This window comes from Zea mays, chromosome 7 (genome assembly GCF_902167145.1).
Source record: "Zea mays cultivar B73 chromosome 7, Zm-B73-REFERENCE-NAM-5.0, whole genome shotgun sequence".
NCBI lineage: Eukaryota > Viridiplantae > Streptophyta > Magnoliopsida > Poales > Poaceae > Zea > Zea mays.
This window is the reverse complement of record NC_050102.1, coordinates 9,750,258-9,763,980: the sequence shown is the minus strand read 5'-3', so window position 1 is coordinate 9,763,980 and position 13,723 is coordinate 9,750,258. Positions and strand designations below refer to the sequence as shown.

The following is a 13,723-nucleotide window of genomic DNA, read 5'->3' as shown; positions in this document are numbered from 1 at the left end:
CTTTTCTCCCGATTCCCGATTGCGAGGAATCTCCACAACTTGAAGCCTCTCGCCCTTACAATCGATGATCACAAAGAAGCACGGAAATAATGGTGGGAAGAGCAACACACACAAGACTCAAAACACAAGCACAATCACGCACACAAGCCACAAATTGAGCTCACAACACAACTCAAGGAGTTCTCTACTCAAATGGAGCTCAAGTCACTATCTCAAAGAATCGAATGCGCGAGAATGGAGTCTTGGTGCTTAGGAATGATCAAGGAATGCTTGGGTAACTCCTCCATGCGCCTAAGGGTCCCTTTTATAGCCCCAAGGCAGCTAGGAGCCGTTGGAACCCAACAAGGAAGGCAATTCTTGCCTTCTGTCGGGTGGCGCACCGGACAGTCCGGTGCACCACCGGACAGGCACTGTAGCATGTCCGGTGTGGATCTCCTCCCATTCCTGGCGCAGCCGACCGTTGGATCTTCGGGCTAGTTGGCGCACCGGACACTGTCCGGTGCACACCGGACAGTCCGGTGCCCCCAGCCGACCGTTGGCGTGAGCCACGCGTCGCGCGCGGATTGCGCGGCCGACCGTTGCTCTGGCGACCGTTGGCTCACCGGACAGTCCGGTGAATTATAGTCGTACGCCGTCGACGAATTCCCGAGAGTGGCCAGTTCGTCAGAGCCCAGCCTTGCGCACCGGACACTGTCCGATGCACCACCGGACAGTCCGGTGCATCCAGACTGAGCAGCAATTGGTTGTACACAACCAACTCTTTTCCAATCATTTTCTTTTCCTGATTCTAGCACTTAGACAAATATATTTGTACACAAAAACCAATGTACTAAGTCTAGAACCATACCTTCTTGTCGATTTGCACTTCATCCATCATTTGGCATATAATTACTTACTCAATATATGTTGGGCACTTAATCACTAAAATATACTTGAAATGGCTCAAAGGCACATTTCCCTTTCATATAGTAACAGCTACCAGGTTGTATTTTTAAAAAAAATATAATCCATAACTTGTTTCCTCTGAGAAAATAAAGAAATCAACATTACTAACCTCTCCAATACATTGCCCAATCCAAGGGCAGTGATGATCAAAACGCTCAACACAGTTATCACATTTGGAGCAGTGTGAGCACAAAGGAGGTCGGTATACCATGCAAGTTTCACAGTATTTCATCTTCACATGAACGCCATTGACCATAACCTCTTTTACTCGAGGGAACTGAAGAGCATGTGGAGCTGAAGCATCATAAGAGACCTCTTCCACAGGTGGGTGTGAATTTTGTGGTACAATACATGGATCTTGAGATAAGGTAAGGAAGAGTAGTAACGGTACCTAGCAATCAGGTTTTGCAGAGAAGGGTACTACGATTTTGGTGCCACACATAAAAATAGTAGGAAATAAATAGTGGCATAACAAAATCTACATTGCTCAAAGAAAACATAAAATCTGCAGAACAGGTGTTTATAGAACATAGTTAGTATGCAGGAGAAGATACGATTATAAGAATTTTAGAATTACTCTTCAAAAAATAATAAAAAAATATGTACAAGAACCAAGTATGTCGAGTGGTGGGATGTTTGACGATTAGAGGAGATTAAGGTTGCAATATAGCAATGTTAGTTGGTATTAACAAAAAAACATTACCACATATGGTTCCTTCATGACTATAATGATGTCAAATATCCCATCCTTATAGAAACTACAGAAAATTTGTAAAGCATATTCACCTGCCACTGTGGGATTAACTAAATTTTGTAACAACAAAATGAGTGTAATTCTTTTTCTCTCTGGAAAAAGACTGATGTTCTTAGAAAGCACCATCAGATTTAAAGATTGAATTCCCGAAAGAAGTCCCCCCTCTCAGAGAGTAGGTGCGTTTGGTTGCGGGTCAGCTAGGACAGGAACGTCCCCTGACGTTCTCTCTTGTCCCTCCAATTTTGAGGGACAACACTGGGATAGTTCTGTCTCAACCCTTGACCCAGAACCAAACAACCTAATTTGAGGGATCGTCTCATCTCATCCCGTTTTGTCATTGCAACCAAACGCACCCGAAATGTATGGGGAGTGTTTGAAGTTTAAATTAAAGGCTGGATGCGGACATGTGCAATATATATGAGTATGCTTCATCAACAATGGCAAGTTCAGGATCTCCCACCAAAGCTATCCCTTCTAATACTCCAATGGCTCTAATAATCAAAGCAAAAGACGGAGGTATCCTGAATGGATAATCAAAAGGTACTTGTGCTAGATCAGCATATTAATGTTTATGCAGCTCCATTCTAGTAATACATACACTTTTAGTTTCACCATCTAGCCAGTACTGGTAAGGGTAAGGATGGTATTGTGCTGTAGCATGAAACAAACTATTGCCAACTGCCATAGGCTACTCATATAATGTCATTGAGAACAGAGGCTGCAACAATGAGGCTATCATTGTTCACCACATTTCATGCAAATAAACCTACCCTTTCATAATTATGAGTTTCACAAGCTTATCAATCCTCATGTACCCACATTTCCATGTTATACTGTTCAAACTTCAAACAATCCAGGTTGATTTTAATCTCTATGAACACAACAGTGTTTGAGAATTAACATCCACATATGTATTTTACTATAAATAATTATTCCTTTCATTAATCTACCACAGAAATCCACAATACAATGGTCACAAACAAGGAAAGGCGTTTATCCATAAAAATAATGATGTTGTCTTAGGTTTTGCATCAGGTAAACAAAGATACTTTCGGACAAACATGACTGTCATTGGTACAGTGTTCTAGGGTCACTAATCATGGCCAAGCTGATCGAAACAAAACAGGCTCGCATATACTTAGCCACTTTGAACTTTTTTTAAAATTTCGAATGTTAATTTTGAAATATGCATGTGCAAAGATAAAGAAGAAGATAAAAACTGAACCCGTCACGAAAACATGGGCAGCAGGGATAGTGATGTGGTCGCCCTAGTACTCGCGCTCGCGGGGTGAAAGAGAAACAACAAACTGGTGTGTAGGCAGGAGCGTGGTTCTTCTAGGGCACTGTTTACAGAAAGGTGTTGTTTACATTACTTTTTTTTAAAGGGAGCTGAACCTGAGTGATTCTCACCTTTGAATGTCTAAAAGTCCTGTAGACTGTTACCAAAAACTGAAACTGGCACATAATCCCTGTTCAGATATAAAAAAAAAAGAAATGTGAGATTACAGAGAACAATAAACAATTTCATGTTAGAACTGAACACCAGCACAATTTTTCTTAACTAAAAGAACCCAAGCCTCTATTGACTTTCTCCAAACCAATTGGTGAAAGTTGCAGCTCAACATTCACATTTAATCCACCAGACCACCACACACCTAGGGCATCAGAGAAACATACTTGAACATCACTTACTATTTTACTAACTAAGAGCAAGAAAGTAGCAAGTGTTACTCAGAACATGAGCCCTTTATACGCATAGTCGAATCTCAGATGTGAAAACGTAAACTCAATGAACAAGCATTATCCATTAACCAAGCTCGAAATGCATCTGGCATCCGATCCGCTGTCAAATAATGTTTATGAAGCAAAACGATAGAGGATTCAGGCATCCTGCAATAGCGCAAAATGGCAGAGGACTAAGGCATGCATTGAGTGAACGGCACACAGGATTGAGTCAGTAACAGGCACAACAGTAATAGTTCCGTTGTCATCAGCCTATGCGGCCTTGTCCAAACTTAGACTACAGAAACACATTGACACATTATACATAATGTTGGCATGGTCTTAGCAGTTCGTACTTAACAGTAGCACCGTCAGCAGCCTATATGGCTTTGTCCAAACTTAGACTACACAAACACATTGTACTTAATAGTGTGATTTTTGCTGAATATTTCTCCTGTATATTTAACACAGAAATAGTCAAATAAGTCAATTAACCAGGGTCCAGGGGTCAATTTCAGTGTTCCACACAGCTCAAATTTGAGGAGAGTGAGGTGCAGCAACAGAGAAACTAATGGTTCAATAGAAGAGCCCCTACACGGTTACATGTGCATAGCACAGTGTCAAAAAAATAATGGATGTACAGACAACAGACCATGCTATAAACAGGTAGCATGAAAGGCAGAATGATACTAACCTTTTGGCAAAGATTTTGGAGAACAGCTACGGTTTTGGCTGAAAGCCTTGCATCATCTACCACTTCAAACTAAGAAACATAAACTCCATTAGTGATGTTTTTCAAATAGAAAAGTGAATACCTAAAAGAAACACAGCAGAAATCATAACAAGCACCTGATATCTAACCCTCTGAAACTTTCTGACAAATAAAATATCTGATGTGTTGAAAATCTAGACTGATGTTTGTGTATCGTACTATTTTGAGTAGCCTCACTATAGTGAGAAAAAAGGGCTACATGTCTATCAACATCACTATACCTACAAGCCAATGAAAAATCTGAATCACCAACATCACCACCACCGGAAAAAAATATGGAAAGAGCAGTTAGTACCTCACAATCTTCATGTAGGTAAAACATGGTATTGTCGTAGTCCGTAGGGAATCACATCAAGTAATTTGTACCTCATTGATAGAGCAGATTATGATCAGGGTACTTGTTATGGTCGCTAGATCGGTGAGGGATTGGAGAGGGGTATCGATGGGCAGGAACGTCGGCCGGGGGCCTCTGCCCACGGCCGAGCAAGAGGAGGGTTTGTCCCTTCTAATTCTTGCCTACTTTATTTTCTCATTCATTGATTACATAAATAGGCCAGCTGACCGTCCCTATCTAGCTAGAGATCCTTATCTCCTTAAAACTCTCCTAAAAACTCTCAACAACTACTAACTGATAACCTTCCTAGATAATCTCAACTAATCTCCTAGATAATCTCAACTAATCTTATCTCTAACTACCCTTATCTAATCCTCCTTAGAGGACCCATCGCTGCTGCTACCGCAGCCCCTCCATGGGCCTCCTTAGGCCCTGACACTACACCCCTCCTGGACAAGCAGCTCGTCCTCGAGCTGCAGCATGACGGGTGCTCAAAGACCGAGTCTACTTGACCCAAAACCAGACACCTAGAAGACAAGCCTTTTACATCTCGGCTTATCTTATTATTTCGAAACTGATTTTTTTACCCCATAAGATAAGGCGGACACCCTCCACGCATTGGACTTGCACGTGTGCAGCCACCTGGATCCCATGGACGCCATCTAGACGAAAGGGGAGCACATGGACGGGCACCTGGCGTAGGTCGCAACAATAACCAGCGGAGGCGCCCTCGTGGCGGACGGTAGAGAAATGTGGTGGCGCTAAATAGTGCGCCCTTGCCGATGACGAGAGGAGTGCCTTCCCTACTGCCGCTGTCGTAGAGTTGAAGTTCGTCGCCCGCGGGACACATACCATGCTCGCACTTGGAGATAGCGGCCCGGTGCTGCTGCTGATGGCCGTCCGACATGGCGAGGTTGGGCCCCTGTGTGCCGAGGTCAACCGTCACCAAGGCTGCCTCGAGCATCTGCCGGCGCATCTCCCGCACTCTCCGTCGTGCAAGGAAGCCACGAGCAGCAGCTTGTATGCCCACAGCCGCCGACGTCTGGAGCCGTGCGGACAACGCCAGTTGGTGCTGCTCATGTTGCACTGCTGCCTTGATTTGCAGCAGCCCTTGCTCAACCTTCTGGAGCGTGGCTTGCATCTTTGTGAGATCAGCCCTTATGTTGGTCCACAAATCCCCCATCGATGGAGCTGGTGATTGCTGAGTCGTGGCTGCCCCTAGTGGCGTCGCCCATGGGGATGGAGACGCCGTCAACGAAGATGATGTGATGAAATTTGGCGTTGTCCCTGGGGATGGGCATGTCGACGTCCAGGATGTGGTGACAAAATTGGCAGGCGATGCTGCCCATGGAGATAGGGACGCCGATTGCCAGGATGGCGTGACGAAGGTGGCATGCGGCGTAGCCCATGGAGATGGGGACGTCGGTTGCCAGGACGGCGTGACGAAGGTGACATGTGGCATTGTCCATGGAGATGGGGACGCCGATTGCCAAGACGACGCCGCGAAATTGGCAGCAGAAGCCATGGGATCAGATCGAAACCCAAGCTAGCCGATACCAGATGTTATGGTCGCTAGATCGGTGAGGGATTGGAGAGGGGTATCGATGGGCAGGAACGTCGGCCGGGGGCCTCTGCCCACGGCCGAGCAAGAGGAGGGTTTGTCCCTTCTAATTCTTGCCTACTTTATTTTCTCATTCATTGATTACATAAATAGGCCAGCTGACCGTCCCTATCTAGCTAGAGATCCTTATCTCCTTAAAACTCTCCTAAAAACTCTCAACAACTACTAACTGATAACCTTCCTAGATAATCTCAACTAATCTCCTAGATAATCTCAACTAATCTTATCTCTAACTACCCTTATCTAATCCTCCTTAGAGGACCCATCGCTGCTGCTACCGCAGCCCCTCCATGGGCCTCCTTAGGCCCTGACAGTACTAACAAGATGTGACTGGTTCTTCAAAACAAAGTTCGCATTGTCAAGAAATAATACAGGTGCTTACTCACAATAGAATAAGAAGTCTTTACACAAGCATGAAGAACATTCAAAAGTTACCTCCTCGACGACCTTCTCCCATGCCCTCTCCGAGAGCCGCAGCGCCTTTATGTTCGCGTGTGCCTCGCCCAACTCCCTATCCTTATCTAAAACCACATAAAAGAACCAAATTGTGCAATAAGACCCTTAAAATGCTGTAAAAATCAAATAAATGAGGGACAAAAGATGACTAAAATTACTACCCTGTTTGGTTTGCAAGGACTAAAAATATTCAGAACGCATTAAAAGACTCATAAGAAGACTAAAATGTCCTTAACATTCTTCCGCCATTAGTGGAACTGAAATAAATGAGGGACAGAAGATGGAATTAATATGGTTTAGTCTCATTTAGTCATCCGTTAAGTTGAGGGACTAGAGACTAAAGCAGTTTAGTCCCTATTTTAGTCCCACTGTTTAGCTATTTAGGGACTAAATGAGACTAAAATGGAGGGACTAATCTTAAGTTCCTCAAACCAAACGAGGCCTTAGTAAAGCTGCTCTATAACAAATATCATATTTTAGATTCATTTTTTAAGATATGCAAGAGCATACTCTTAGTAAGCAACCAAATAGACTCTGAGCACACACGACATCTTAGGGCATGTTTGGCAACAACGTTTCTTAAAACCATGGTTTTATAATACTATATTTTATAATTGTCATGACAATACTGTAGTTTTGACTAGCTCTAAAATGCCATGATTTTGAAAAACATTGTTTGGATACAACATTTTAGCCAAAAGCTAGCCATAAAACTTTGGGTATGAGTGGAGTTTCCAATATTTCAAAAATATTATGGTATCTAAAATACGATGTTTTGAAAACATTGTTTTCAAGAATACAATAAAACACCTATACCATAAAGGCATAAAATACTACAGTATTACTAAAAACAATGGTATTGACTAGAAACTATAAAAATACTTTACTTTCAAACATGCCCTTAGGCTATGGCCGAGAGATTGGGCATATGACCTTGCAAAAAACTATTTTACACTATAGAACACACTATTTACAAAACAGAGTTTGAAATAGGAGATGGAGATAAACTGCTAGAGATAGTCTTAGACATGGTGACTTACGGCAAGCTGCGGACACCAACCATACAGAGCCATATTGTTTTCATAGGACCTGCATTCGTTTGTAAGGCATCGAAAAGCTGAATACAAGTTACAGATTCAAACAAAATGAACAGGTTTCATTATGAATACTTTATGATTGGTAAAAGAAACAAAACAAGAAAACGTTGTTCAAACTGTGATCATGCAGTTACAACTCCAAGGGTTCGCTGAATAAGACACCACGAATCAAAAAGTTATAAACACTCGATGCCACTAAAAAAACACAGGCAGGTAGATCTTTGATGGAGCACAATTCACTCAAGGTTAATTTCAGTAAAATCTGGATAAAGAGAACAGAACTGAAAAATACATTATGCACGAATCACTTTTTCAAGATACAGTTCAGGGATTAGCACAATACTTCTACAGAGGCCACAGGCATCGAGTTAAAAAGGCTTTATCAATGCCTGCTTTCATATAACTAGTTCTCTCTCTTGCTCTCTGTTACTTTCTTCCTGAAAACTTCGTATTACAGTGATTGATTAATTAATTAACGGAAAAACGAAAAAAAATGAATCAGGTCAAGGCTGTCTGTCACGAGGCAAACCAAAGTGGCATGAGTCGTGGTGTACAATACACAATACAGCACCACAATGTGTCAGGGCTCTTGGCTGTTCACACGTTTCTGAAGCTCCAACATCTCCTGGTGATTCGGGTCCAAGGAGAGGGCGGCTCTACAATCACGGAGAGCGCTGGGTACATCTCCAATGTGCTCGTGGAAAGCCGCACGGAGATGCAGCAAATGCAGGTCCGCTTTGAAGGATATCGCACGGCTGAGCTCCGCTATTGCATCATTCTCCTTGTGGCTATCCATCAGCACTGTGAAAATCAAAACCAAAACAATGTCTTAACCACAATTATATGCTGTGCACAGAAATACATGAAAGGCATGAATAAGATGTACCATTGTCTAACATGTTACTCATCCTAGCACTTTCACGAAGACATGACATGAATAAGGAGTACTTTTGCAGGTATAAGAGTTTCCACAGATGAGGTTGATACATCTGTGCATATTTTCATCCTAGCACAATGTGGTTCTAAGATTAGCATAATCTACTTGATTCTCTGCTGCTGCACTAGTCAAAGTGGTGCAAGGTCCAAACTTGCGACCAAGGTATGTCAAGGAATTATGCAAAGTGATACAATCCAAGAAAAAGGGCAAGTCTTTGCACCTGTTTGATTGGTGCCATATTTTGCCACGCAAAACCATCGACAAATTGTGGCTGCCACAGAAGTTTGGAAAGGAAAATTCAAGCCACTTGTGGCAAAGTTTGGCAAGAATATGAGCCTATGGGACATGGTGCTAACAAAGTGTGCCACGCCATAGTTGTGGCAGCGAACCAAACAGCTGCCAAAAAACTGTGGCATGACACGTTGTGGTCACAAACCAAACAGGGGATAGAGGTGAACTTCATGTTGAGCAATAAAGAGATGGTAATCCAACAGGGCAAACAGATTAAAAATGAGTAGTTCGGTGCACTGTGCTTAAAACAAAGTTTTAGTATTCAAGCTATATTTGAACATGGCTACAGTATCAGACATTTTATATAAGAAGCGTAGTATTTCCATTTCAGTCAATACACTCTAAACCCTAAAACATGGGGCCACTAGCAACAGCTAGAAGTTATTCAAAAAGGAAGACAACTACCAAAGAAAATGGACACTGATATTATTGCATAATGCAGCATCTTAAGGTACGATTTATTGGTTTGCAAAGCATAAATCAAGAAGACGTAAAGTACAATGCTGACTTCTGCATTAATCTCAAATTTTATTGTATGTTATCAAGAAACCAGAAGAAAAGTTTCAATTTGATCCAACCTGCTGCTCGATATCTGTATGGATAAACACGCAAAGGATCCAATTGGGTCACTGTTTGCAAATCTGTCATAGTTTGTTCTCGTTCACAATATTCTGAGCGTTTCTCATAAGCCGAAGCATTGTTTTTAGCTTTTTCTATCAACTTTGTCATCTCTTCATATGCAGCTTCCCTGTTGTTCCTCAGAAAATGTACACGAGCAAGACCTTGATGGGCTCTAGTGTGTCGAATTTTCAATGCACTTGTATAGCAATCAGCTGCTGAATCTAACTTTCCACAATCAACATAGACACCACCAAGGTTATTCAATGCCTGCAGGCAAAACAGTGCACAGAAAGTGCTAATGACTCCTTGTACCACAATGCCACACATGAATAAATATCAGATGTTCTTGGTACTCCTAAACATTTAAAAGCATTATGGACGCTTTTCTTAGCCAAAGTTGATGAGTAATTAGACACACACACCCACACCTTTCATGTTGTTCAAATTCCTGAAGTTTTTTCAATTCCATTCAAATGCATACACTACATTGCAGTGATCAGCCTTCAGTAGCAAAAAGGAACATGTGAATTGGAATAATGTTCATAGGTACTATAATATTTCTTCCCCCTTAACTCTCATTTCTCATGGCAGCTAATACACCAGCAAGTGTCATACTACATGAGAGCAATCAGAGAGAGCTTGGATTACTCAGTGTCTAGCAAAGCATAGAAAATCTTAAAGAATTCACAACATCGTTGGATGAACCAAGTTGCCCTTGAATTTATCAAGTTTAGTCTAAGGTAAACTTAAGTTCAAATGCAATGAGTTACCAAGAGTAAACAATATCATGATTCATGAGTCACTTTGGCATTGATAAACTGCAGCACGTACCTGACCCTTCCGAAGCCGGTCTGAAGGGCATTTCAATGCATCTTCAAGAAGTGAGATAACTGTCGCAGAATAAGAAGGATCAACTCCTGAATCAGCCAAAACATAGGCTTTCAGAAAGAAAGCTTCAAATGATCTTTGAATGGAAATAGATTCTTCCGCTTTTTGTAGGGCCTCCCCATAGTGCCCCGTGTCATATAAGAGCCACCCCTCATATACTAGTCGTTCATGCTCAGTTGCTGCATGATGCCTTGCCAATTGCAAACTGCGCATCGCTGCCTCGGGACAGTTCAACCTGGAAAAGACCCAAATATCAAGCAACACATGTCATTAAATTGGTGACCAAAACAGCCACAACAGAATATCAGAGAGATGTACTAGTAGACTTTACCTAAGGAGCAGCAAAGATTGCCTAAAGTAGAGGACACCTTTTGCTGCATCTGACTCAAGCATCCGATAGATCACTGAAAGGGAGCCAATATCATCAACTGATGACCAGCGCTCATAAAGTTGTAGCCAACACTCAGCCGTATTCCACTGCTCGACATGTGCACCAAGAAGAGTGCCTATTTTGGAAGCAGCTACACGTCCTTCCAACATCCGATAATCAGGTGAAAGAGTAAGAATCGCATGGATATCACAGATAGCAGACTTATAGTCTTCAAGAGCCAGGTATAGACAGATCCGTAGCTCCAGGCACTCCAATGCTAACTTGAAACCCAAGAGTCGGTTAATTTCCTCTAAGGCATGTTTAGCATCTTTTTTTCTCATCAAGGATGCAGCTCGATACATGTAAGGGTAAGTGAGAGTAGGATCCAGCTCGCTTGCTTTGTCAAGGTCTGCCAGCTTTCTATCACCTTCAGAATACAAAGACCTCTCCAGATACATCCACCCCAGTGGCAAATTTGATGTTATCACTGAACTGAGCTTCTCATAAGCCAAAGCCTTTTGGCCTTGAATGCCAGCGACTCTAGCAATACCAGCAATTGAATACACATGACCGGCAGAGAAGGCAACCTCAAATTGGTGTTCAGCTTCACTATATTCCTTTCTCAAAAGTCTAATGCATGCAAGTTGATGAAAAGCTATTTGCTTCTGAGTAGGGGTAACTGCTAGCTGCACAAGCTTCTCTAACAATAATACAGTTGTTTCTGTCCTCGGATCAATGTTCATTGCTACTTCACTAAGCAAGCAGTACAGCAAAAAGGATGCATGTCCAACCATGATAAGTTGTTGTTGTGCAGTTGCACCTAAGAAGAGGCTAATTACTAGATCATCAGCTAGACAATCGGGAAGTTCCTGTAAAAAAATTTGCAAGCAAGAAGCAGCAAGAACTGGCGCATTTTCTTCAAATGCCAACGGCATGAGCTCAACAGCATCCTGCCTTGTTGAAACAAATGAAGCCAGTTTCCTATCACAAGCATCTTTTAGCCTGTCACAACAAAATGTGTTTGCAAACACCAGGATCTCCAATAAGATTTCCACAGGAAGATCCCCTAAACTACATGTAGAACTAAACTCAGAAACAGCTCTCATGCCCTCCAACGAAATACCATTCTCTGACAAATCAACAAGCTCAAGCTGTGACTCATTGAACGGTCCATTAAGCATGGAGCAAAATGGTATTGACAAAGACGCAATCTTGCACCTATCACATGTCACCCTACCATCCTGTACTTGGAAGGTTACCATGGAAGAAACTTGAGACGAGGAGCCTGTCTCCCATGAACCAATTACCTCAAAATTCCGCACAGGCATCTCAGAGGCAACATCAAGTAAACCAAACTCTCGACAGCATTTCTGACATGATGCAAGGACGTCAGATATGATCTCCTCCCCCTGCTTCTCGTACCGCAACCATGCCCCAAATATGACTTTCTCATGGACGCTGCTTGCACAACGCCAGGCAGAGTGGAGGCTCCTCTGGCGCAATTTTGCTTCTCCAAGGCCCCGAAACACCTGGGACTGGACCAAGTACAGGCCTGGCAGCTCGCTCGGCCTACATTGTTCAAGCTCCTCGTGGATCCTTGACAGCACCTCAACATAATCCAAAGGCTTATACAATGGCACTACATGTGGCTCAGCAATCTTGATAAGTGACTCACTGCACAAAGCAAAAGAGTTTAAGTTAACCAGCAAATGCAATTCGGAATCATCAAACTATTCGCTGAGCTAAGGAGTGAGCAAAATGCCAGGATGGGGTCGAGCTGGGGCTCACATGGAGGAAGGCGAGTAGGACGACTTGGGCAGCTTCCCTCGCTCCACCTGCAGCCATGACTGCGGGTTGAAACCATATCCATGGATGCGCTGCTCGTCGCACGGCGACTCCGACAGGAAGCTGCTCCTCATAGAGCACAGGAGCGAGAAGACCTCCCAAATCTCCACACTCCCAGATTTTCAAACGAATCACAGATGTAAATCGCGAGGGACTGGCGTAACCACGCCAACCGCAGAAGCTCACGGAGGAAACCAGGAAATGAACCTACAAATCAGAATCCACACTAACCGCCGCTAATTGGGGGAGAAGAATAAAGTGTCGCAGAGGCAGCAGCAGCAGGAAAAGATTGGAATTTGGTGCCTGGAGCCGGAACAAATCCGGCGAGGGAAGGCCAAACGGCCCGTGAAATCGTGCCAAGAACGGCCCCACCGGACCGAATCTTGGCCGGGAAAAGATGCAGCCTCCGGTGCGCACCCGCAAGCCCCCGCGCGCCGGGCAGAATTCAACGGATCAAACCGGGAACAGGGCGATTGTTAGCGGGAGGAAGGAACAGGGCGCGTGGGGCCTGCAGATAGTGGATGCGAGCGAGCTCGGATTCAGATCCTGCAGGCTCAGCGAGAGCAGGAAGACGAAGAGAGAAAAGAGAAAGGGAGGCGACTAGGCGAGAAAAAAGAAAGGAGATTTTTTTTAACATTTAGAACTAATTTGGGAACCTATTTTTCCAATAGATTTTTATTTTTCCAAGAAAATTAGAGCAAGAACCATATATGATCTAATTTTTAATCCAAATATCAAAAAAATATAAAAAAATAAATAACTTATACATATGGAAGTAGCCTAGAGGTGTGAATAGGCTACACCTGAAATTTTCCACTAAAAACTTCGAGATAGTGTCAAATACAAGTTGCACTGGTGCAAACCGGTTCAGCCGTTTTTGTTTACAGCTGAACAAGTTTGAACCTGCTCAACTTAGATTAGATAAACAATTAAACAAATGTGACGAAGTAATGAGAGATTTTGTTAAAGACTTGCCCTAGAGAAAATCCACTCAAATAGATGACAAATCGGTATGAATTGTTTTCACACGATTTGCACACAATATGATCAAATATGAACTAACCAACAAA

At 43.0% G+C, this 13,723-nt stretch overlaps 1 protein-coding gene across 1 annotated transcript; it reads right to left on the bottom strand.

The window, feature by feature from the left end:
* Positions 1-7,970: 7,970 nt before the first annotated feature.
* Positions 7,971-13,232, bottom strand: LOC100281454 (uncharacterized). The gene is given in 5 exon segments (NM_001154372.2): positions 7,971-8,502; positions 9,508-9,817; positions 10,382-10,673; positions 10,770-12,482; positions 12,597-13,232. Coding segments are annotated over 5 exon segments (2,667 nt in total). The 5' UTR covers positions 12,728-13,232; the 3' UTR covers positions 7,971-8,281.
* Positions 13,233-13,723: the final 491 nt, after the last annotated feature.